This window comes from Pseudopodoces humilis, chromosome 16, assembly GCF_049639895.1.
Source record: "Pseudopodoces humilis isolate 2021_Gansu_Grassland_sample_001 chromosome 16, ASM4963989v1, whole genome shotgun sequence".
Lineage (NCBI taxonomy): Eukaryota > Metazoa > Chordata > Aves > Passeriformes > Paridae > Pseudopodoces > Pseudopodoces humilis.
The window spans coordinates 2,570,864-2,595,732 of NC_142215.1; the positions used below are offsets into that span (position 1 = coordinate 2,570,864).

Genomic DNA, 24,869 nt, shown 5'->3' on the forward strand with positions numbered 1-24,869 from the left:
ATGGGAGAAACAGGCAGGTTCTGAGCCAGGAGATCTGAAATTTCCAGGGGGCTTTTCCTACAATGGGTGAAGAAAACAGAATAAAAGCCTGTGATCACACCTTTGCAGGCTCAGGGTGACACCATCCATGCAGCTCTACAGCTGGGTGTGAGTGCAAAGGACACTTGAAGACCAGCCACTTCAGAGACATGATCCTGGACCACCGAAGAGATGGTAAATCTCCTCCCAGGGGTTGATGTTGGAAGTGTGGAGAAGCTTGATCCCAGAATCAGGGCTGGAGCATGTGCCAGGTACAAAAAGGATGTTTTTCTTTCTAGCTGTCATGGAACTGCCAGAATACAGCAGAATGACCATAAATACCCCCAGATATTTTTCACCCTGAGTACAGGCAGGAGACACATCCTCAGTTACTGGCCAGAGACCCTCACCCACCAAAGCTGAGTAGGGAACCTCATCATGACAGTCTCCAAAATGGTCCTACAGGACAGAACAGTCCCAAAGCTGCACCTGCCATCCCCTTGTGGGTACATCTCTTCATCATACCATGCTGACAGTTGTGCCATTGGAGCCTCCTGATGCCACCCCACCATTTGCAGCACCATCCTTGATGTTCCTCTCTGAGGCCAAGATGGGTTTGTGTCTCTTTTGCCTGGTGATGGCTGTTTCAATGCCCCTGAGACACAGCTGCACGTCCTCCCGAAAGGAAGGAGTGTACAGCCCATAAATGATAGGGTCAGTGCAGGTGTGCAGCAAGCCAAAGAGGAAGAAGCTGTGGTTGACATACTCCGGCATCTTCTGGATCATGGTTGGCTGGAACCAGTACCACAAGCCCAGGAGATAGTAAGGGGTCCAGCAGATGATGAAGGTGGCAACAATCACTATGGTCATCTTGAGAGTCTTCATTCGTGCCTTGGAGATGTGGTCATTTTGATTTCTTGTCAAACCTGCCAAGGAGAGTCAAAAGGATAGTTGAAGATAGGGGAAAACCAAGACAACATAACCATCCATGACTCTACTTCTGCCAGAGAGGGAAGACCATCTCATAATATGGTCCATGTCCCACAGGAAGCAGAAGACAGCAATGACTGGGGTCAATAAGTTTGTGCAAAACTTCTTAGCTTTCAAAACATGTTGTTACAGACCCAACAACAATTCAAGGGTAGAGAAATTCAGTCATGGAGGACATTAAAGGGCCGGGATCTACTTACCTTTATTGACCTTTAGCTGCTTACTGATCTCCCAAAGGATCCGGATGTAGCAAATAATCATGACGCTCAGAGGGGTGATGTAGAGAGTGGTGAAGGTGAACATGTTGTAGACTGTTTCCTCCCAGTGTGCTCGGAAGCTTCCATGAGTAACACACTGGGTGAAATTCCTTCCTGGGACTGTGTTCAGGTGGAAGAGGAAAAGCTGAAATGGAGGAACAAAGAATAACTCAGAGAGGATTTGGAATAGAGCATCACATCCTGGAGATGCTGCTGGCTGTGCATGGAGAGTGCCTCCCTGCTGCCATTGGACTGGAAAATGGACTCTGGGCACCTAACTTATGGCTTATTCTGGTGGAGTCCATGGATTGGGATGGACTGGTTGGAGATGTTGGGCTGGAGAAGCCCTTCTCCAAAACCACCCCAGCTTAGGCAAACTGTGGGGAGGGCACTGAACTTTACCTGGGGCAAAGCCAGGAGCACACTGCCAGCCCAGGCAGCACGGAGCAGCATCCCATTGCGGTGGTGAGCACGGGAGAAGGGATGGAGGATGGCTGCGTGCCGGTCCAGGCTGATGACCACCAGTACCAGGGCAGCTGCATACATAGCAAAGAGCTTGAGAAAGTTGAGGATCTTGCAGGAGATGTCCCCTCCATACCACTGCACTGTCACATTCCATGCCGCATCCAGGGGCATCACCATCACTGTCACTAGCAGGTCAGCCAGCGCCAGGCTGAGGATCAGCGGCTGCACGTGGGATTTCCTCCTCTTCCTCAGCAGGCTGCCCAGCACTGCCGTGTTGCTGCCCGCTGCTAGCAGGAAGAAGACGGCTGTGATGATCACACGGACCTTCGCTGCTTGCGTGAACTGGGGCTCTACCCAGTACTGGGGGTATGCAGAGGCCGAGACATTGGTGTCCTCCTGCACGGTGGGGCAGTGGGGAGATGCAGGGAGCTGCTCCTCACTCATCCCCTGCTGAAATGCAAGCAGCAAAGTGAATCCCTTCTTAGGGGCTGTGTAGAGTGCTGCAGCTTCAACAAATGGACAAGTGGGGAGATGGTGGGATCTGCACTGGAGGTACCAGCAGCAGTCTGTCCCATCCTGTCTTGTCCCGTCCTGTGTTACCCATTTTGTGAAGCCACCGTGTCTCCCCACCACGATGACCCAGCCTGGCTGCCCTCTCTGGCTCACCCTTGCTACAGTGACTGGTCACACAGACATATATTTTTAGCTGCTTGCAAGGTGGCTGAGCAGCTGGGAAAGCAGGAGTGGTGGCTAGGACCACGGAACCACTCACTGTCTGCCAGCATCCTGCTGGGAATGGGTCATACCAGAGCTGGCTGAGCTTGTGCTGGGACAGCTGTGCTTGGTTCAAGGACTCGTCCTTTCAAGGGGGGTTTATAAGCAGGGCTCAGCTTTTTAGAAACCCCACAGCCCTTCCCATCAGTGTTAAACCTTAATGATCCACCTCCATCTTCAATGCCAGATCTGGGGTCAGGGGCAGGAGCAGCTGAGGGTGACCAGGCAGGGAGAAAAGGCATCCCACACTGTTCAGAGTCTGACAGTGGCTCCTGGGAGAGGATCACAGTGACATTTAGGAGCCTGGATGTCCCGTCCCAGGACCCAAGCAGCACCAGCATTACACCTCTGTCCCTTTCCCTTCTGGAGGCAAAGCAGGAGGAGGAGAGGAAGGTAGAACACCCTCTAAGCTGGGGGTGGCTGGGGAGTGATGAGCAGTGTGGTTGTCCCCCACACTTGATTTCATTGCCCTTTTATCTGAGCAGAACTCACTTTTTAAGGGCAAATACTGTGGCCATGAGCTGTTTACAGCCCCAGCTGCAGGTACAGCATATCCCCTACTGTTTCAAGCACCTTCCTGTTTGCTGATTCCAAAATAAAACATTCCTTACATTTGTACAAATAACAGAAGCAGCAGAGATCAAATCTGTCTCCCCAGCACTGCGGGATGGAGATGCCGACACCTTGCAGCAATGCGCCCTCCTCCAGCCCCACCACCCACACCCCGAGCCCCCTTCCCCTCACTGCCTTCACCCCTCCCTCCCCAAAGACCAACCCAACAAACAAACAGCAAAGAGAACAAACAGCTAATAAGTACCAAATTGCTTGTCTGGAAGAAACAAGAAATCTGTGTCCAGGTCAGGATTTATCGCAGCTGATGGGAACATACCTGGCATACGCATGCCCTGATGCTGAGAGAAGATGCTGTGTGTCTTTCCCACGGGTCCCCTACCGCTGCGGTGCTGAGTCAGGATGCTCCAATGTTTCCTTGCATCAGATCCCTGCAACAAACCTTGAAGCAGTAAAATTTCCCCTTGCCAGCGGCCAAGCCAGGAGCGACGCTGCTGTTAGCACAGGCATATGCAGGCATCTGGAGACGGGAATGCTGCTGCAAACACCCCCTGCACTGGCAAACCAGGAGCGGGGCACACCGAGGCGGGCACCCATGGGCAGCCTGGCTCAGGCAGCCACCGTAATGCAAGAAATTGCCAAAATTCAAAATGTTGTGGCCAAATGTGGCTCCATCAGGGATAAGTGCCAACACTCCCTGTACTGGTGTGCTATAAATACAGGAAAATGAGTTAATTATCCTGGGAGTTAGTGATGAACGTCCCGTTGCTCAGACAACCGAGAGACTCTCAGACACGCGCACACACACCTCGGAGATGCTCCTGGACCACATGTGTCCATGGGTGCATCACAGGTACATGCCTGGACTGGAAATACTGTAAGGAGAGAATTAATAAGGGGAACCGTGGTTCATTTTGCTATTTTAATGAATATGCTTTTTTTCCTGCAGTCTATCAGTTCCCATCTTGTTCTTTCTGTATTTCTTACAGCATAACATAGTGAGAGGGAAGGACCTTGGGAGGGACAAAGAGCTCACAAGAGCTTAAAAAATATGATGTGCAATGCAAGGACAGGGAGGGAAACTGAGGGCATCCTGCTCTTCTGGCCAGCAAAGGAGCTGTGGGGGTGAAAGAGGGACAGCCCCAAGCTGTGCTGGGGCCAGCACTGGCAAACACACTTCCAGGGGCTTCACTGGGACTTTAATGACATGCAGATAGACCTTCACATTTTCCAGGTTATTAAATTAAAGAGTATGTGATATACAGGTCCCTGCAGATCCCAGGCTGGCAGTGGTGGCTCTGCAATGTTCCCCAAGAGGAGGAGATTCCCTTTCTGGAATAGATTTTCCATTATCGAAACTACTCCCACTTATTTCAGGAGGAAATGCCTGAGCTCTGAGGGTGGTTGCACCATCTCTGAGGCTGCTATGCTGGCAGGAGTCCTCCTGGGCACAAGCAGAACAGATATTTTTCCTTTTTCCAATTTGACTCTTAAACCTCTGTGGGTTTGAGTCATATGGTGTGGCAGAGTGACCAGCTCCTGACACCCAGGAGATGCTGCAGGTAGTGGACCATGTTTGCTCTAGAATCCCCTAAACTCTCCATCACTTCTGTATAGGGCTGCCAAAAGGGATCAGGATGGAAATTCCCTGCTCAGAGCCACAGAGGGCAAGTCCTGCATCCAAAGTGTTTTTCATACAGGGGAAAAGAGGAAAGCAGACTCAGCTGGTACTGCCAGTGAGCACCAGCCAATCCTGCCACATAGGATGGGATTGTCCCCATCACCTCCTTACCTGACAGGGGTATCACCCACCAGTGCCTTAGGAATGAGCCTAGCCCTTGGGGGAAAAATAGCACAAAATCTGCATAGAAGTTGGGTGGAAGCCTGTTTGTTCCAGCACCCACCTCCTCCTGACATTAGGTTCCTGCTTAAAGCTGAGATTAATTCAGCCCCACACACTCATCCTTATTTTTCTTTTCATTTAGCCCTTTGCACCTGCACAAAAGCAATTAAATAGCAAGTCAGGAATGTATTCCCTGTTTGTCCTTTGTCCTGGCTGATGGCCTTTTTGTCTAGAAATGTCCTCTCCATCCCTGGCCATATGATGCAAGAGAGGGACAGGATTTTTCTTGGGAACTGTAAGCCTTGCTCATGTCACAACAAAGCCTTTAGTCCCTCTTCAGAGAGGATTTTTTTAGCATACCATCACACAGAAATGTCCTGGGCATGCATTAGCAATAAGTCTTATTTTAAGGGTGGGGTCCCTTGTTGAAATTACTGGTTTTCTCCGGCGTTTACACAGTAACCCCCTTGTGTTTTCTCTCTCTTTTTTTTTTTTTTTTTGCTCATCTCCTCAAAGGTCAGTTTGGATGTTGTCTGCATGGCAGCCTTCAGCCGAATCTCTGAACACTGGTTTAACGATCAGAGGGTTTTGGTGTCCAGGATTAGGAAACAGTGCTGGCAGGCAGGGCTTGTTTCCATACATCCCAGCTTGGCTCTTCCCGAAATCTCCTCCTCTTGGGATGCTGCCCCAGTACATCCCCAGAGCTGCAGTCCAGTGCTGGGTCATGAGGGGACAGAGCATCCCCCAGTGTCCCCAGATAGGACTGATCTCTCCAAATCCATGTGGATCATCCCAGGATGCTGGAGAAAACAGAAGCTGGGAACCACACTGGGTAATACAATCCCAGTGACAATTTGTGCACGAGCAGACCTCGAGTAAAAATGCAAGTGCTGTGTTTTTCCATCGGACACCCTGTATATAGTGGGATCTCATCCAGGGAGAGCAGTGTGGGATATAATTTCCATTAACCTATTGCAAACATGGGGCAGAGAACCTCCTGCTGTTTGTCCTGATAAATCACTGCTGGGGGCTTGGCTTCCCAAAGAGAAAAACTTGTATTTTGCTTTTTGAGAGAAACTCCAGCTGCTGGTTATTGTGGGAGGTAAGGATAGGTGATTTCTCTGCTGGACTCATCATCTGCACCCTCCCCCCAGGCAGGTGCTTCAGCCAGACTGGATGCCCAAAAACTTCCCTTTATTCAGAAAAACCTCGTGATTTCAGAATGTTTTTAATGCTGATTCTTTCCCCACATCCACCCCCCCTGCAATTCTTCTCCTCCTTCTCCAAACCTTGAATTGTCTTAGGAGCAGCTCATCCAAGGAAATTTTTGTCTCATACTGGACTCGAAACAGAAAGTCTAGTCAGGGACATCTGACATGCAATGTTTTTGTGAGTAAATACCAGCATCAATGAAGTCATTTCCCGGGGTTAGAAATGAGCTCACCTCTGGAACAGCTTCTCTTCTTACCCAAAGTTCACAAGTCAAGCGATTGGGAAGCTCCCAGTTTTCAGCCTTTTCATTAAATAACAGCATCATAAAAATTAGCACGGTGCCACTGTGCTGTAAGTTACAAACAGGTCTGAAACAGGGCATCACCCAAAATTCTCAAAAATCTCTGCAGCAAAAGACAGAGACACAAAGCTCAGTGATCACCGGGGATAAACCAGCACCCCATTCTGCCTGCTCAGCCGGCCCTGGCCGCTCTGCTGAACCTGCCAAGGAGGGATGGTAATTGCTGCCCCTCCTGGGGATAATCTGGATCACCCCATCCCCCTCCTAAAAACCCTGTTTAAAGCAGAGGGAGGGATCTGTCCTGCCTTCCGGGCTCAATTACTTGGTAAACTGTGCCTTTAGACCATTTCTCGGCGAGACAATGCTCTGTTTCTGATTCAGCTTTGTATATCAAAACCTCACTGATAAAAACCCTCTCTAGGGGGTATCACACCATCGAACAGGGGTAGTGGGAAAAATATGCTTAAACCTGCTACAATTCCCACCTTTTAATACCCCAGGCTGGTGCCCCTGATGCTGCTGAGCTCAGATGTCCAGAGCATCATTACGAGGGGTTCCCCAGATTTACATCTTCCCATGCAGAGCAGCAGCTCTCAGGGTCTCTCCCCTGTCTCTCACCAGGACAAGTTAACTAAAGCAACATCCCCTCCTCATCTCTAAACTGGAAAAGAAAGAGGAGGGAATTTATCACCCCAGATCAGATCCTGAGGTCAAACCCCAAGAAACATGGTGGGATCTGGTGCTGAGCCCCATCTGCCCACCACCAAGTGATAAAATCTGGTGGTGTGTGCATCACTGCTCCACTCCGCTCAGCTTCCCCACAGCAGCTTTGCTTTCCTGCCCAGGCTGGAATTTATTTGGGGAGGAAATTATTTGGGAACTTTCACCTGGCACCCCAGTCACCAGTAAAGGAAGAAAATAACCCACAGGGTCAGCAGAGGGGTCATGGGTCCCCTTCAGTTTCAGCACGCACTGGCCCAGTCAGGGCTCTCACTGCCCTAATGGGGTATTTTTCTCAAGCTGGAAGAAATTATGAAATGCCAATGTTTTCGTTGTGACTAACCATGGAAGTGAACAATTTTGCCCTTGTTTTTGGACAGGGTTTAGTTGCTCTCCTTGCCTCTGCCTTCTGTGCCCTCTTTTATCCTCTGCTTTTTTTATTCCCTCTGGGACCTGTCCATCGTGTTGCTCCAAATATCCTCCTGCCTCCAAGCTCTCACATAGGATTGTGTGTCCCAAGGCCATATTTCAGTGCTCCCTCTGGATGCTCCTTCCTAAACATTGGCCAGAGTCAAGGGCTGCTCTCCTTTACAGCACTCGGGGAGAAGTGAGATGTGGGGAAAGCTGACATCCTTGTGGGACCCTTGGCAGAGTTACACAGGGCTTGCAGGAGCAAAAAGCAGGGAACAGCTCCCCTGACACCTCTTTCCCACGAGCTTCATATCTCCAAGCAGTTTTCAAAGCTTAAAGATACTCCTGGGTGAACTTTATGCAGGCACAGGATCCTTCTCTATGCTTTTAGGAAAGGATCAGTGTCTTGGTGGGGTTAGATATCATCAGTGCTGAGTTTAATGAGCCAGAGGGATATAATTTCTGCTCCCCAGCTCTGCTTTTACCCTCCCACAAGAAATCTGCTCTGAGCCAAGCTATGGGACTGCATGTAGGAACGCAGTGACTATCCCTAAGGATGAGCATCAGTGCTGACATCTCCCCCATCCAGAGTTGGCCTCCCAGGGAGGTGTTTCTGGGAGCCAGCATTCAATTTGCTCCTGCTGTTTCTCTGCAGAAGTGCTCATCTCCCACGCTGCCTTTGCAATCTGCTCTCAGCAGTTTTTGTCTCGGATGGGAAAAGGTGCTCACACCAGGAGCTGCCAGGCCTTTCTTCAGCAACCCTTGGCCCCACCAAACCCTCTGGTGTGCTCCCAGCAAACACACATTTATCCTCCAGTGAAAGCTGATCTGGCCACGTATTCCAGGGGGAATCCCAGCAGTGCTGGAATTAGCTCGGCAGAGATTGGCTTTTCCAAGCATGTCCTTGGCATAGTGCATGAGGTCGTGAGATATTTTACATCTCCGGTCGCCCCCATGACCACAGGCACTCCAGGAAGGGAAAGCATTTCCATGCTCTCTTTTGCCAGTGGGGACGCTAGCAAATGCTTTCGGAGCTGAAACCTGGGGGTGGATCAACCCTGATTACCCCAGCTCAAGCACAGCTCCACATTGCTCAGTGCAATAATTAACCCGACAGAAATTCCCACATGGAATTCAACATGGTTCAACAAGGAGTGCCCATCACCCTCACAGCTCCTCCTCTTTCACCTTTCTGTCCATTCCACATATAGGCTTGTCTGAACACTAAAAAACATTTTTTAACTCAAAGCTTCACTTTCACTGCCATCACTGTTGCCTCTGGTCTGACTTACACTACACCTCTCCAATGTGCTGCCAGTGCAATTCCTGCGGAACAGGAGAAAGACAAACTGGAAGAACCAAGCCCTCCCCTGCACACTCATGGATCAGGCAGGATTTTGCTGTTTTTTAGGAAAAACTGGCTGATGTTTTGCTGGTGTAAATTGCTGCAAACCCACCCACTTCAACTTGGTTTATAGCAAGAATATGGAAGAAAAGGCACAGATGAGACCAGGGATTGCCGTCCCATGTGTGGGAGGCTGCTCCCTGTGCCAGCACGGGTGCACAGCCTGGAGTGCAACCCAGCCCAAAGCCAATACCCATAAACAGGAGCAATAAATCAAGGATTTCTTCAGGAGTGATTAATTACCCAAATCAACATGGACTTTGACACAGGATGGTCTTTGTCCATCCAACCCTGTCCAGAGCTAAAGCAAACAGCCACTGGACTGTGGGCTGGAGCTCTGCTCCTGCCCTTCCTTTGCAGTGTAAATGTCCCCATTGAGGTGCTGTCCTGGCTTGGACCTGGCCACATTCCCATCACGCCTGTTCCCATCCTGCGACCGCTTTTACATCACTGATCAGAGGTTGTGCAATAGCTCAGGCCCTGCCACATCTGTGGGCAGGATGTTCCCCACACCATGATGCTGCCCTGCAAGTGTCCCTGAGCAGTTAATGCTCCAGGAAAAGGCTGGGATATGCATTATTCATGGAGGGCTTGAAAATAATGGCCTTCTCCATCTTGAAGAGAGTTTCTAAATGAGTCAGAATTCTTATCTTAATTTCCCGAGCTCAGACACATAATTAAAAAGTGATTCGTTATTGAGACACTTCTGGTGCTCTCACAGCGTCATGGTTTCTGCCCCTCCAAGCTCTGACAGGGAAGGAGAGACAGCAGATATATGACCATGGCACCTAAGAGGGAAATACCAGTGGGACCCTTCTGCAATCCAGGATATCCCAGTGAATCCCTCCCCAGGGTACGTGGGTCTACATGTATGAAGCAGGTTGGAAGGTGACAGTCCCTGGGCACTCCAGTAGCAAACACGCCCTGCAAAAGCACTAGAAAAAGCCCTTTTCCTTTACAGATTGAATCATGGAATAGAGGGCACCCTCTTTTTCATGTCAGGAGTCAGTTGTGTTGTGTTGGTGCCAGCAAACATTTGGGGGCCTACCCTGTGGAACAGACGCCGCAACTAGCACAGACACTGTCTCCTCACTCCTGGCTCTTTCACCACTGCAGAAAAAGGCTTCCTGAACTCCAGAGCTAAAATCAGTCTTTCCCTGGATCCTGGCTGTCCTGGTATCCCCACGTTGTGCTGCCTTTTGTATCTGTTCCGTAAATGATGTTTATGGAGCTGAGCACTACTGAGCCCCTGTAGAAGTTTTAGCTCCCAAGCAAATCCTTCCAGAGGGGAAAAAGGTCCACTCACTCCTTTACTCCCAGTCACAGCCTGTAAATCCTCATCCACACAATGAAAACAAACTCTAGTAATTTTTTGGCTCTTTTCCAAAGATTTTAGGCAGCTGGAGTGCGATTTTGTGCTGATGAAGCGGTGGAGGAGGGCTTAAGTGAAACAATATTGCAGTGGCTACAAGGTTTGCTGGTTTCAGAACTCAAAGGGAACCTCAGGGACCTGCCACATCTCCAAGTTCTCCTACAAACCATGGAAATCGCCACTCTGGCTCCTGGGATAGCAAAACAGGATTTAAAAAACAACATTAGCCACCCCTGGAGCATGGCTGGAGAAGTGCTGGGAGCCAAGTGCTTAATGAAATCCCAGCTCCCAACTCTCCCTTCTAAACCACACAAACTTCCCCAAAGTGTTTGGGATGGAACAAAGTCATCAATCAGTTATTTTAACTCCCATCTCCGTAAACAGAAGCAAGCCCAGAAACATGCAGCAGGGGAAAATAACCGTCAGCTCCATTTGGCGGAGTGGAGAGGGTGCAGGGAGGGAGGACAAGGGCAGCAGGCAGGGAATTAGGCAGGGCCTTGGCCCAAAAGGGGATTTATGAGCCCCACAGAGCATTTCACAGACCCCACAGCCTGAGAGCAGCCCCTCCAACCCTGTTATCCTCCTGGCATGGTGCAGTTGGGTTTTGGAGATGGTCACTCAGCCCATGCTGTACTTGAAATGGTGGGAGACATGAAGAACCTGGATGAGCATTACTAGCCAGTTTTCCCCTGGATTTATTAGATGAATGCAAGAAAAATTATGTGTGGGGAGGGAGATGCTGCTGGCACCATCTGCTGTCACACTCCTCTGATACTGCCCCAGCCTCAGCACTGGTCAGAGGGAGCACTAAGCATGGCAGCATTCACATAAATACCTTATGGCTTTGTAATTACACATCAGTGATGAAACCATGGAAAAAAACCATGAGATTTGGGTAGGCTCCCCAGCATTAATCCAGGAGGGCAATGAGTCCAAGAGACTGTGGATCTGCTGCTTTCTGATGGGAAGCAGCAGCCTTAGGCAGCTGAAGCCACAGGTGATGGGCAGAAAGGAGCAGTTTGGTCTGGGATGCATCCTTGTCACTGGCCACAGGTACTACAGCCCTGCAGACTACCCCAGTCATGGGGCAATCCCTGACTTGTCCTCTCCACCCTATGGGCTGGGGCATCGTTCACCTCCAGGCAGATGGAAAGCCTCTCCCAGAGCTGGTGGTGCTCAGCACTGGGAACATCTGGGGCTCTTCTCATGATGTTCCCTCCAAAGTCAGCCACATGTCAGAGCTGCATCAAGGGATGGTCAAGCCAAGAGAGACTGTGCAAATGAACTTTTCTAGAGAACTGGGGTTTGCATGAACTCACACGTCCCAAACCTGCTCCTGAAGCCACACACATGTCTCCAGAGCCTGTCTTGAAGGAGACATGCTAGAGAGACAACAGCCGTACTAAGGAGGTTGCAAAATCCCCTGCAGAAATGCCTGCACCCGCACTGGGTTAGAGCTGTCATCCCATTTCCATAACATAAGGAATAACATTTTATTCCTTTTGCAGAACAGTAAAAGGAATAAAACAGTTTCTTTACCAAGTAGTGCAACCCATAGAAATTGATGCCAGGACGTGGGCAAGCAGCTGGTGGGACTGGAGATGTCTTGCCAAGGAATCAGTGCTGTGCTTAGTGTGGGTCAGCCATGGTGGGAAGATGAATTCCTTGCTCTCTGCCTCAGCACCTTTCCCACATCTCATCTTCATCACAGAGGGGAAACAGAGATGATATCCATGTTTATGTCAGACGTCTGGAGCTTCCAGCTCACTGGGCACTCCTTGCCCACCAGATAAACATTCTGACATTTTTTGGCACATCTCAGGTGTTTTTTCCTTTTCCCTCGTAAACATAAACAGGAGCCGGTGTAGCTCACCGCTGATTATTTTTATGTGACATCTTGATCTGTGTTCCTCCTGCATCACTCCCTCCAGCAGCAGGGCTGACAAGGATTACCTGAAGGCAGTCTGGGACACCACAGGTCCCCACTGGCTATCCCAACACCCATCCCTTTCTTTTGGGGGTTGCTCCAGACACATAAAGCATGTGCTCTCACACCACATTCCTGCAGCAACCATCTGTACAGTCCAGTGGCTCCAGGGCTGCATGCATGGGTAGCAGTCACTCACACAAGGCCACATGCTTTGTAAACACCCAGGAACCCTGTGTCCACAGATCAGCTGCACAAGTTACATGAGAAAAATGTGGCTGCAAAGGGAGAAAAAGCCTGTAAGGCTGAAGCCAGACTGGGGCAAGCAGGCAACTCTGGTTAGGAGTCATTGCTAGATCGCCCCATGGCTTGAGATGCAGTCACATTTATTTACAAGGTCCTGCCTCTGCAGCTCTGTGCTACCTCAGTTGTTCAATCCCACTGGCTTTGTCCCACATCCTCACATTCCCAGAGCATCCTCATTTGACCCCTGCCAGAGCCAGCACAGGGGCAAAGGTGGGCAGGCAGTGCAGGGAACAGTGCCCAGCTGAGCCATACCCCACATCTGCAAAATGGGGCAAATCCACGTGCACTGCTGGGTAGGCACCACATTTGTCCCAGACCAGGTAAAGCCAAAAAAGCATCCCCAAAACTCACTGCCTGTTCACTCTATCTCCACCTTCAACACTCAGCAGCGTCTATTTCAGATCCAGACCCCGGGTAAACCCCAAACAGTGACGGTGCTGTGCTGGGATGCAGTGCCCACACCAGGACGTGGTACCCACACCGTGCCCTGTCCCAGCAGCAGCAGCAGCAGCCGCCACGCCATGGCATCGCCACAGGTTTCTGTTTACCATCATCTCATTAAGGGATTATTCAGGCTGCGGTTTCCTCGCGCGTCCGATCTGTTTGTGCTTGCGGCCGGTGGCTCGCTGCCATCCCCTAAGCTACACGCCGGGCTATATAAGCGACCTCGCCGCCTCGGCGGCGGGAGGCTCGCACACAGCCCGGCTCCGCTCGGCGCAGGGGAGGTTTCGGTAAGCTGCAGCTCTCTCTCCTTCCCAACCGGCAGCAAATCCCTGAACCCGCAGCTGACAAGCCCTAGTCTCGCCCGCGGATCTCAGCTCGGTTGGCGGCTCCATGGTGAGAAGACGGGACTCTCCTTAAGTGGGGTTTTTATGGCTTTTTAGGTAAGAGAAAAAAAAACCCAATCATGCTGTTTTTCCCTCTGTGGTAGATAGTGGTTATAGAATTCTGTTGTGCTAAGGAGGTGTAATTAAGAGCGGCTGCGACTGAAGGTGAGGTGGAAATTAATTAACGGGCAGATAACGGCACAGAGGCTGAAAAACGCCGATGGGGATGCAGTTCCCTGCGTCCCGCTCCTCCTTTCCTCATCCCAGCTAATGGGCTTGGGAAAGGGTTACTGGGAGAGCTGGAGCGGGGTTTTGGGGGGCTTTGCTTACGTGGGACTGTTTCATCTCCTGCAGTGGCTTCCCCAGCCTCATGCCAGACAGGGGACACAAGCAGCTCCAAACCTTCCCTGCTGCCAAGATCTGGCTGCTTGAACCCCCCTTTTCTAGCACCGTGTGTCTGGGTACAGAGGGATATATCGCAATCCCAAACCCAGTGCTGAACAAGTTGCAGTCAGCTCCAAAAATAGTCACCAAGTGGGAAACAGGAATAATTTTTTCCTGGTTATTGTCTGACTGCGAGTTCACAACCCCACCATAAGCCCACAAAACACCGCTCATGTGTTGCTTGTTATTTTTGCTTGACTGGGATTTGTTGAGCCATAATCAAAGTATTTCCTAGTCCCACATTCCCCAGTCTCAGAGGGGATGGTTAGTACCACTTACAAATAACAGTGTTCTCACCACTGGCTGCTCTTTGTCAGCCCCATTTTATGGGTAAACTGAGGTACCAAATGGTTGGGGCAATATTCTCCCCTCCTCCCAGTTCATTAATTTTGGGTCCATAAAATAAAGCACCTGGAATTCCAGCTGTAGGCATTAGGGATAACACCAGCTCCACAGGTACGTTCAGAAATTAAATACTCAAATGCTTGAGGCTCTAGGGCAAAGAGACTCACTGAAAACAAAATCTGAAGTGGCTGAGCTGGTGAATACTGACACAAAACCTCAGTCCCACATCTGTGCCTGTGGGAAAAGGAAAATACTGAGCTTCTTGCTACATTTGCAGTAAAGACTTGGCTTGTGAATGGGGTTTTCTGCTTTCAGAGGTGCTCAAGAGCCTTCCCTCTCCTCACTCTCTGGGATGTACTGGGATAAGATGCTATCCTCACACTATGCCCAGTTTGCAGGCAGAAGGATGGAGGCATGGGGCTGTCCCTGCTCCTGTGGGGAGCAGAGCTGGGTGCCAGGGAGTCTGCAGACCTGTGTGGGCTGTGAGAGCTCCCTGCAAAAGTATTCAGGCTGTTCCAAGGCATGTTAAGGAGATGCTGTTACAAAGCAGTGCTCTGCAGAATAGATTTGGGCTCAGATGTGACGGTGAGAAGCAGGGGGGATGTGAGCACAGATGTGGAGCCCCTGCTGCTCCTCACTGTGGGAGTAAATGAAGAGCTGCTGGGGGTGGGTGAGCAGGGGATATAAGTGGCCCTGTGACATGTTTTGGAGTGGTTCAGCCTGGGAGAAGCTCCCCAAAGAAGAGAAGCAGGACCTGGGTGAGCTTCGACAAGGTCAGGTTTGTCTCTGCAGGACTGGGGAAGGCGTGGGACAGCTGCGGAAACTCCAGGAAGCCCCTGGTCACCTCTGGAGACAACGATGGTCACCATGAAAGGCTGGATCCTCCTCCTCCTCCTCTTGGGAGCCACATCTGTTTTAGGTGAAGGTTAAACATCTCTATTCCAGTCACTGTGCTGTCCCCTGCCCATGCCAGTGCAGGCACGTCTGTCGGCAGCCGCTGAGCCAGCAGACACAGCCCGACACTGATGCTGGGTGCTGGTCTGGGTCACTGCAGTGTTTGCCCAGCCAGACAACTTCCACACAAGCACTGGCTCCCATCCAGCCAGATGAGCAAAGCCAGTCTGTGAGACAGTGAGCCTCTGGTTGACCAGTGGTGAGCTCCCCAGCTCATGGACCATGCTGGGACTATCCCTGCCTGCTGTCCCATGAGACTCCATAGTGTCCAGTCTGCACCCACAGGGGAGAGCTGGTGCTGGGGCTCAGCTGCCCAGTTTGTATGGGACCAGTCCCAGCAAGCACACTAAGAACCAGCCATGGCCATCAGCTCCTATCGAGCACTCAGGTGAAACAAGTTCAGAAAACAGTTCTTGTCCCTTAGAAACAACAAGTACAAAAAAAGTTTTTCTTCTGTGCTAAGGGAAATAGAAAATTTGTATCATACCTGAGCTGCAGAGATGCTGTGGGACATCTCCATTATGTCCTTCTCTTGGCATCTCCTGTGCTGCATCCTACAGGAGCTCTAACCAGCCACAGTCCAATGGGAAAGCTGTAATATTGAGCCTAAGGATGCACAATTCCTTGAATCTAATTTATTCTTTTTGACCCTTAGGACAAAGGATTCTGAAACCAGCCCTCAGCAGGGTCCAGATAGGACAGAGAACCTTCAGCCCGCTGGTAATGCTCAGCTTGGAGAGTAAGTTAATTCCCACCTTGGGTGGATTTTCCTTGCTGGACAATTTTCCCAACAAATTACAACTAATCAGTATTATTTGAGTAGAAGAGGACATTTAGGGTTAGAATCATTCTATGATTTAGGCAATGGAATAAATGTTAATCATTCACAACCTCCTGTAGGGTTTTGGCTATCGTTGACACACACTGTTGGCTCCTCTCCTGGAAAAGGGAAGGTCAACGTGTGACCACAGCCCCAGCTCCTGTGGGAGGCACGCGCAGGCTGGGGGGGTGAGAAGAGCCCAGGGGTGGGCCAGCACATGCTCTGACCTGCCTTTACCCCGCCCAGCCTGTCCCCACACCCTGGGCAGTTTGTGACACCATTCCTTTAGTATCAAAGCCTGTGGGGGATTAATTACCTGCAGAGCCCACTCTGCTCATTAATCCTGGGGAGATGCCCTGACCTCTCATCTTTAATGTCCAGGGTTCACAATTTAAATTGCAGCAGGCACTGAAAGGGCTGGCCATGCCAAAGGACTTGGGGATTTTCCCAGTCTTTTGCCGAGCTCCCAGCAGCTCTCTTAGCCACTGGGAAGAATCAAAGCACCAAACCCACAGACACTGAGAGGTCCCCTCCACTTGCTGAGAGGTATTTTTTTGAAAACTAACAGTAAAATAGTTTTCCCCTCAAAGTGGATAGCACAAGGCAGTGATGCTGGGGCTGGTTCCCTGGCTGGCAAACCCTGCCTGAATCATCCCTCTGCCCACAGGTACGAGGAGCAGCTCTCGCCGTGGAGACCCAACCTTCACCTACGTCAGACGCAGTACGTTCCTGCTGGCCAGTGCCCTGGGCCAGTCCTGTCCTTTCCCATGTCCCCACCAATGCTTGACCCTTCAGCTTCTACCTCATCCTCCAATTTCTGCTTTTCCTCCTGTCAAAATGCTACCCAGAGCTATATAACGCCATTTTCCTCCACAGGATTCTCCTGCTCATTTCCTATCATTACCAGCCTTGTAGATTAAAGCAGCTGATCCCAAAGAAGCTTAGGATCTTGCTGAGATCCCACTTTAATCTGTTGCACATTAAATTTTTACTTGGAGCAAGCAAAAATAGGAATTTATCCACAGGATGTGACCACATCCCCAAGCCCACCTCTTCCTGCAAGCCTCAAATTGCTAACTAGTAAGCCATGGATCCCACTACTTGGGATGCTGAACTAGAGATGTCGTGCCAACAGATTAAAACCTTGCCCATCTAAGCCAAGCACTTACTTCAAGCCAAACATGAAGCTCTCATATGTGTTCTGATTAAAATGGACTTTCCCACCCACCTGCTTTTATAAGCCAGGATTGTTTTCAACCACCCATTCACAATTTGAACAATCCGGCCCTGTGTCTCTCTGCCTTTCTAGGAAAAAAATTAACCTGCTCTATTACAAATTGGGTGGAAGAATAGGTACAGGACATGACATAGCACACATCTCCAAGAAACTTCATTTTTAGAAACTTTAGTCACTAGCGGATCCTCATAAACATTATTAGAACACTCTCATTTCAAAAAAAGCCCAAACCACAGACTTGGAGTGAATCTCATCCATTTAAAGTAGCTTAAATTAATAACATCTAGTAGCCTGGTTAAAGAAAATCCTTTCAAAATCTAACCTCATATTAAACTCTCAATGTGTTTTGCAAATTTTCTCTGTTTTACCCATCAGCTGGCTCCTGACATGCTCACCCTGCTCGGTAGCATCTCAAGCTTCTGGTTTGCACTCAGTAAAAGCGGTGTTCACAATAGGACACATGCTACCCCTATAGAAAACATATGTTGAAATTTGGTTAAAGACATTCAACATGATCATACCAACAATTTTACCCCTTTTTTGTAACTATTTAACCATTTTACTTTTTTTTTAAACTATTTAATGACATCTGAAACAGACAAGTGTTGCCGCTCAAACAACATTTAAATCAGAATGTGTGTTTGATTTCCTTAAGCCAAAGTTATTCAACACGAAGCATGAGCTGCCTGCACTTTGATCCCCTTGGGCTTATCTTAATCATCCTGAATTTGGGAACCTATGGGGAATTAAGTCAGAAGCCTTCAGACACCTTCTCATGCTTTAATTCCCAGCTCCCTAAGCATGCTTTGAGTTTGTTTAATCCACGTGGTGTGTAATATCCAAATGTATAGTCTGAGCTCTATAGAAGCTGCTAAAACCCAACTGCCTGTTTTTGGGCAGCTGTCTGTGTAATGTGCCTCTCAGTAACGCACCACTGATGTTATTCAAGGTCCACTGGTGCAAGATTCAAAAAGGTTTTTGTCTCCATGGTCGAAATGGAGCGAGTGCTCAGCAAAGTGTGGCCAAACCGGGGTGCAGAAGCGTACCAGATCCTGCCTAGCTGAGCGCCTCTGGGGCGTGCACTGTAATGAAGCAACTGAGGAAGGGCGGCTCTGCATTGGACATGTTTGCTCAGGTGCTCCTATAAACTCACTTATGGGTAGGGGAGGATGTTGCTGTCTCACCACTGTTCAGGTGTTGTACTCTGCTGTCATTTTACCATCTTTCTCTTCTTTGACAGGATTTGGTGATTCCTGAGCAGGGATGGAGAATACAAAGAGCAGAGCAGGGAGAGTTTATAGCCAAACACAAAGATAACAGGGATTCACAATAGCCTGGGGATATAGAAAAAAAATCTCATTAATCTTGTTATAACAGCAGCTCTCAAGGTGGAGTCAGTGACTCCAGACAGCTGTGTCCATGCAACCTCCAGGAAAGAGATGATTTGGGAATATCAAATTGCCATAGTCCCTGCTAAAGGGGCTTGTAATTAATTACGTTATTCTTATAATCCCCTTTTAACCAAATAATTCTGAAAAAATTCTGAAAGCATGTTTTGTGCAGAAAAGTTGTTTCAGGTTTTCCCTGATTTCTTACATTTATTTCTGTCTTTGAAATATCACACAGCTCCTGTACAGGAATGCTTGGTGATTGTAAAAGGAATTACCTGAGCCTTGGGAAAAGATAGATTATTGTTTAGGATTAATCACAGCTAAATGAGAACAGAATCATATTTGTGAGCACAAATTTTAAACCCATCAGGTAATGCTCACTTGGCAATTACCTCACATCTTGCCCAAGCCAGGATACCATTGAATAAGGGCAGACAGCTTTTGGGATAGACCAAAATCACAACTTCTGGGTATGCACTAGTAACAGAAACCTAGAAAGTTTATGACATTGAATTTGTAGTTTTGCCAGGGTTGAGCTAAGAGCTCACATGCTGATCTGGATTCAAATTTCCCTGAAATTCAGCCCTTTGGGGAAGGTAAATAACAGTTCCTAGCTGTAATTATATCCATGTGGCTGATTTCTACTAATTGTCAGGTTCAAAATGACATTGTCCCTGCCTTTCTAATGCACAGCTGTGGATAATCATGAAAAATGTTTTGGATACAATTTACTCCTTATGCACTATATGCCTTATTGCATCTAAATTAAAAGCAGATGCAAGAACGTGCTGTGAGTGTTGTGGGGAATTGGGGCTGGTTTTTGACCTATCTGCTTCTCCTCCAGCCTGCAACATCACCTGCCCCATGGGCCATGTCAACGCTGACTGTGACACCTGCATGTGTGAGGATGCCACCCTGCATGGGAAGGTGTCTCTCGAGGATGGGTCACCTGCTGCTGATGCCCGGGTCTACCTGCAAGCCAAGAAACTCAAGCTGTTGACAATGGCTGATAACAGAGGCATGTTTAGGATCCCGGGGATTTGTCCTGATGGGAAAAACACCCTTAAAATAAAGAAAGCCAAATATGCAACAGCAACTGTCACCGTGCCCGAGAGCAACCGAAGAAACCTGGCAATCCAAGTGCAGCTGCATCGATCAGGTAGCCCCAAAGAGAGGGAATGCAGGAAGCTTCATGCAGGCATCACAAATAAACTTATGAGACTTGTGGTCTTATGAGAGGAAAAGTAATGAGATGGCCTTTTCCTTCCCCTGCAGGAAAGCCCTACGTTTTCAGGAGCCCTGAGGACAAAGCCAGGAGAGTGGGACAGAGTGTGTCACTCTGCTGTGACGCTCGAGGGAGCCCAGCTCCCGACCGCTACCTCTGGTAAGGAGCTTGAATTTGATCTGCCAGAAATCTTAGCTGTCCCATGGATGCCAGTTTTATCTCCTTACCATCTCCATAAATGGGGAGGTTTAGCTATAAAACAGTTAAATGTGCTGAGAACTGATGGCTGCAAGTGATGGCTTCCTCATGATGGCACAGCAATGTCATCTGCTGAGGGATTCACTGGAAAAACACACAAAGAGAGTTTAAAAACCTCATCAGACACAACTGGCAGCTCTGCCTGCCTGCCAGCTGTCCAGCAGACACATCACTGCCAGGACTAGGGGAAATATTTTTAGGTGATGCCTCCTAGACATACTAAAACCTCAGGGAAACTGAGGCAGGAAATCTGGCAAAATCCACATAGTAGGACGCAGGATTAAGCCACTGCTGTGCTCCAGACAGATGGTCAATCTCTGTCCCCTCTCTGTTCCTGGCAGGTACCACAATGGCTCAGTGCTGGATCCCTCCTTGTACAAATATAAAAACAACCTTATTCTAAAGAACCTGAAGAGAGAACAGTCAGGAGAGTATTTCTGCAAGGCCAGCAGTGCTGGAGGGTCGGCAAAGTCTCAAGTTGCCAAGCTGGCTGTCATAGGTAAGAGAAAATGTGCCTGATGTTCTCCAAGCAGCTGGGGAGGTGTTGGTGTGCAGGAACCAGAAACTGTGGTACATCTGGTAAAGAAACGTCACAGGAAAAATACTTGAGGTTTATATCATTCATCTGTTTGCAGATAAGCTTGAGTGAGCTGGTTATGAACCAGACGCTCCCTACAACCCAGAGCTCTGGATTGCAGGTGGCCTATCAACCTCAACCTGCTGCTGTCAGATTTTTCACTGTACTTGCTGCCTGACAGGGGAATATTTCTGCTTGTTTAGGGCTGTTTTTAAAGTCTTGGGATATATTCTAGTCTTGCCATAGTCAAAAAACCAAGCAGCAGCAGAGCATCTAGCTGAGGGTGAGCAGGATAACCATAGTGGATAAGCAGGAGCAGAGAGGATCCTGCAAACAGCTCTTAATCAGGGTCCTAAAGCTAAAGCTGATCTACTTGCTTCACTGAAATGAGTTAATCAGCTCACCAAAATCCTGAAAAAACCCCACTGCTTTTAGGAGCAATGTTTAGGAGCTCTGAGGTTTCAGACAACATAGCAATGACTGTACAATTATTTCATGCTGCTCATTAAGAAATCCTATTCAACAGGAACAAAAGAGGCAGCCTGTGACTCCCAACCTCAAAGCCACCTCATCCGACTTCCTCACGATTGCTTCCAAAAAGCAACAAACTCCTTCTATTATGATGTGGGCAAGTGCCCAGCAAAGACCTGTGTGGGGAAGCTGGATAAGGGACTTCGGTGTAAGGACAATGTCTCCTACTGCTGTGGGGTATCCAAGATGGAAACCAGGGATATCTCCTGCGATGGCTACACGCTCCCCACTAAAGTCATTGTTGAATGCGGTTGCAAAGTATGCACCGAGACCAAAATAATGGTTCGAGGCAGAGCCACAGCAGCAGATAATGGTGAGCCACTGAGGTTTGGCCACATCTACATGGGCAACAAGAGAGTGAGTATGACTGGCTACAAGGGAACCTTCTCCATCCACGTCCCAGCAGATATGGAGAGACTGGTTCTAACTTTTGTGGACCGGCTGCAGAAGTTTGTGAACACAACAAAGGTTCTGCCCTTCAAGGAAAATGGAGGTGCTGTATTTCATGAGATCAAGCTACTAAGAAAGAAAGCCCCTGTTACACTGGAATCCACCGAAACTAACATGATTTCTTTGGGGGAAATGGAGGAAGATGATCCAATTGCTGAATTAGAAATTCCTCCCAATGCATTTTATAGGAAAAATGGAGAGGTTTACAGTGGCAAAGTGAAAGCCAGTGTGACATTTCTGGACCCAAGAAACATCTCCACAGCCCCTGTGACACAAAGTGACCTGAACTTTGTAGATGAGGAAGGAGATGTATTTCCGCTCCGCACATACGGCATGTTTTCAGTGGACTTCACAGATGAACAGGGCACCGAGTCCCTCAATGCAGAAAAGGTGAAGGTTCATTTGGATGCTGCTCAGGTCAAGATGCCAGAGCATGTGCAAGAGATGAAGCTTTGGTCCCTGAACCCAGAGACAGGCTTATGGGAGGAAGAAGGGGACTTCAACATTGAGAAAAGTACAAGGCGCAAAAGGGAGGAGAGAACCTTTTTGGTTGGGAACATGGAGATCAAAGAGAGGCGTCTTTTTAACCTGGATGTCCCCGAGAGCAGACGGTGCTACGTCAAAGTCCGAGCCTACAGAAGTGAGAGATTTTTGCAAAGTGAGCAGATCCAAGGGGTTGTGATTTCTATTATAAACATGGAGCCAGAACCAGGGTTCTCCTCCAACCCCAGAGCATGGGGCCGTTTTGACAGCGTAGTCACTGGTCCCAACGGTGCCTGTGTGCCTGCCTTCTGTGATGAACAAAACCCTGAAGCCTACGGAGCTTATATCTTGGCAAGCATGGGGGGTGAAGAGCTCGAAGCTGTGCCCTCTGCTCCCAAACTCAACCCTGCTGCTATTGGGGTCCCACAGCCATACCTCAACAAGCTCAACTACAGGAGGACAGACCACGAGGACTCCAACATCAAGAAAACAGCATTTAGCATTAACATGGCCAAGCCGAGCCCTAATTCCCCAGAAGAGAACAATGGCCCTATTTATGCCTATGAAAACCTCAGTGAATGTGAGGAAGCTCCACACAGTGCCGCTCACTTCAGGTTTTACAGGATAGAAGGAGACCGATATGACTATAACACTGTTCCCTTCAGTGAAGATGACCTCATGAGCTGGACCGATGACTACCTGGCATGGTGGCCCAAGCCCATGGAATTTAGAGCCTGCTACATTAAAGTAAAAATAAATGGACCTCAGGAAGTGAACGTAAGATCTCGTAACATGGGTGGGACGCACCCACGCACTATCGGCAAGCTCTATGGCATCAGGGATGTGCGCAGCATCCGTGACCCCCAGAGGCGGGACGTGTCGACAGCCTGCCTGGAGTTCAAGTGCAGTGGAATGCTCTTTGACCAGGACCGTGTGGACCGCACACTCGTCAAAGTGGTCCCGCAAGGCAACTGCCGTCGAGTGAGCGTAAACAGCATGCTCCACGAGTACCTGGTGAACCACCTCCCCATGGCCACCAACAATGACACCAGCGAGTACACAATGCTAGCACCTCTTGACCCACTGGGACACAACTATGGCATCTACACAGTCACTGACCAAGACCCAAGGATTGCCAAAGAAATCGCCCTGGGCAGATGTTTTGATGGCACATCTGATGGCACGTCCAGAACCATGAAGAGCGACGTTGGTGTTGGGTTGACGTTCACCTGTTCAGAGAGGAGCGCAACAGAGCAAAGCATCTTCCAGTCTCAGAGGAACTTGGGCCAGCAGTCTCCGAGGGACCCAGGCCAGCAATCTCCGAGGGACCCAGGCCAGCAGTCTCTGAGGGACTCGGGCCAGCAGACTCCAAGGGACTCAGGCCAGCAGACCATTCTGGTTCTGCCAGGGCAGAGCCCTGCATACCGGAGGCCACCAGCAAGCCGCCGAAACAACCAAGCCAAGATCCCGATGATAGGTCAACGTCCCACCTACTAGAGCTGTATAGGAGCACTGGTAAAGTCACTCATGCTCAATTAAATATCATTTGAAAGTAACACCAACCCGCTAAATAATGTTACTGAAAGCTGGTAGGTGTCATTGTTTATGAGACATAATTAAGGTGCCATTTTTTTTTCCCCACCAGAAAGGAAAGACATAAGGTGACAATAGGTGGCCAGCAGAGGTAGTGAGTTTGTGTCTTATTAAATGCATCCATAAAATTCTTCTTTCTGCCTGACATTAAACAGCTTCACATGATAGCCTAAAGGGAAGACTAAACACATGATTCAATAAAGTCATGTACATAAAACATTCTTCTGTTCTGCATCTGCAGACTTTGCCAGCCCAAGTACCTGTACAGTAGTTGGTAACATGAAAAGGAATAAACTGATTTCCTCATACTGAATTCAACTGCAAGGTTTTGTACTTGAAATGTAAGTATTTTATTTATTTCTAGCTTGTTTTAGAATGACTGTATTCAAGCTAAACTACTGGCAGCTGCATTTCTAAGAACTCATATGCTCAATAGCACAGAGAAGCCATGTGGATTTGTAGATTCCACGTAGATACAGCTAGAGTTTTCTCTTGCTTCTTGCATTATTTAACAAGAAAATCCACGCTCTACGATAGGGTAGGTTAATAAAAAAAGTAATTTTGTAACTTCGACGTGTGTCACTTTTGTGTTTGAAATGCCCAAGTAAATAAACCACACGCAGAGCTGAGCAAAGGATAACCTGCAGGATTTCATCTTTCTGTTCATAGACAGCTCACAACTTTATCAGTGTGAGACTGATCCTGGATATGGGCGAGGGGTTTTGTGAGTGCCTGACTCTCCTGCAGCTCCAGGGTTTGGCCACGGCATGCTGCAGTCAGGTAATCTCTCCCCAGGCTGACATGTGTAGAGTCAGCAATGGATCTGGGAGAATCAGAGCAGCAGGTCTGGGTAGGGATGACTTAAGGGGTGGCACAAGATGGAGGGAAAGGAGGGCTGGGAATTCATGCTTTAAGGATGATAGGAAACCAGGCAATGTAGAGCAGTGCTGGGTGGAGATAGGGAGAAGATGGGATTCTGTCCACACTCAGCAGCAGCAAGCGTAAAGAGCTGACAAGAAGTTGCTCTTAGCTGGAGGTACAGCTGACCACAGAAGGGGTCAGTGATCCCTCTCCAAGTGATCTATTAAATTGTCCTTTCAACCCCACACCCTTTCTAGAGTGAAATCAAGGACCTCACAGCACAGAGGTATCTTATGTTTACA

At 48.9% G+C, this 24,869-nt stretch overlaps 2 protein-coding genes across 4 annotated transcripts; one reads left to right on the forward strand and one right to left on the reverse strand.

Moving 5' to 3' along the window:
• Positions 1-2,174, reverse strand: LOC102105427 (gonadotropin-releasing hormone II receptor-like). Its single transcript, XM_005521789.2, has 3 exons — positions 1,668-2,174; positions 1,209-1,410; positions 1-944 (listed from the first exon to the last, which is right to left on the reverse strand). The coding sequence occupies exons 1-3, from the start codon at positions 2,172-2,174 to the stop codon at positions 538-540; spliced, it is 1,116 nt and encodes a 371-aa protein (XP_005521846.2). The 3' UTR covers positions 1-537.
• Positions 2,175-13,239: 11,065 nt separating this feature from the next.
• On the forward strand, positions 13,240-24,277 carry CILP (cartilage intermediate layer protein). Of its 3 annotated transcripts, none has more exons than XM_014251348.2 (9): positions 13,241-13,455; positions 14,980-15,106; positions 15,797-15,880; positions 16,629-16,682; positions 18,148-18,333; positions 19,434-19,748; positions 19,865-19,973; positions 20,414-20,571; positions 21,176-24,277. In XM_014251348.2, the coding sequence occupies exons 2-9, from the start codon at positions 15,046-15,048 to the stop codon at positions 23,608-23,610; spliced, it is 3,402 nt and encodes a 1,133-aa protein (XP_014106823.1). In that variant the 5' UTR covers positions 13,241-13,455; positions 14,980-15,045; the 3' UTR covers positions 23,611-24,277. The 3 variants fall into 3 exon arrangements, with proteins under 3 accessions (XP_014106824.1, XP_014106823.1, XP_014106822.1); XM_014251347.2 differs by having other exon boundaries at positions 13,241-13,408; XM_014251349.2 differs by lacking the exon at positions 18,148-18,333 and having other exon boundaries at positions 13,240-13,408.
• Positions 24,278-24,869: the final 592 nt, after the last annotated feature.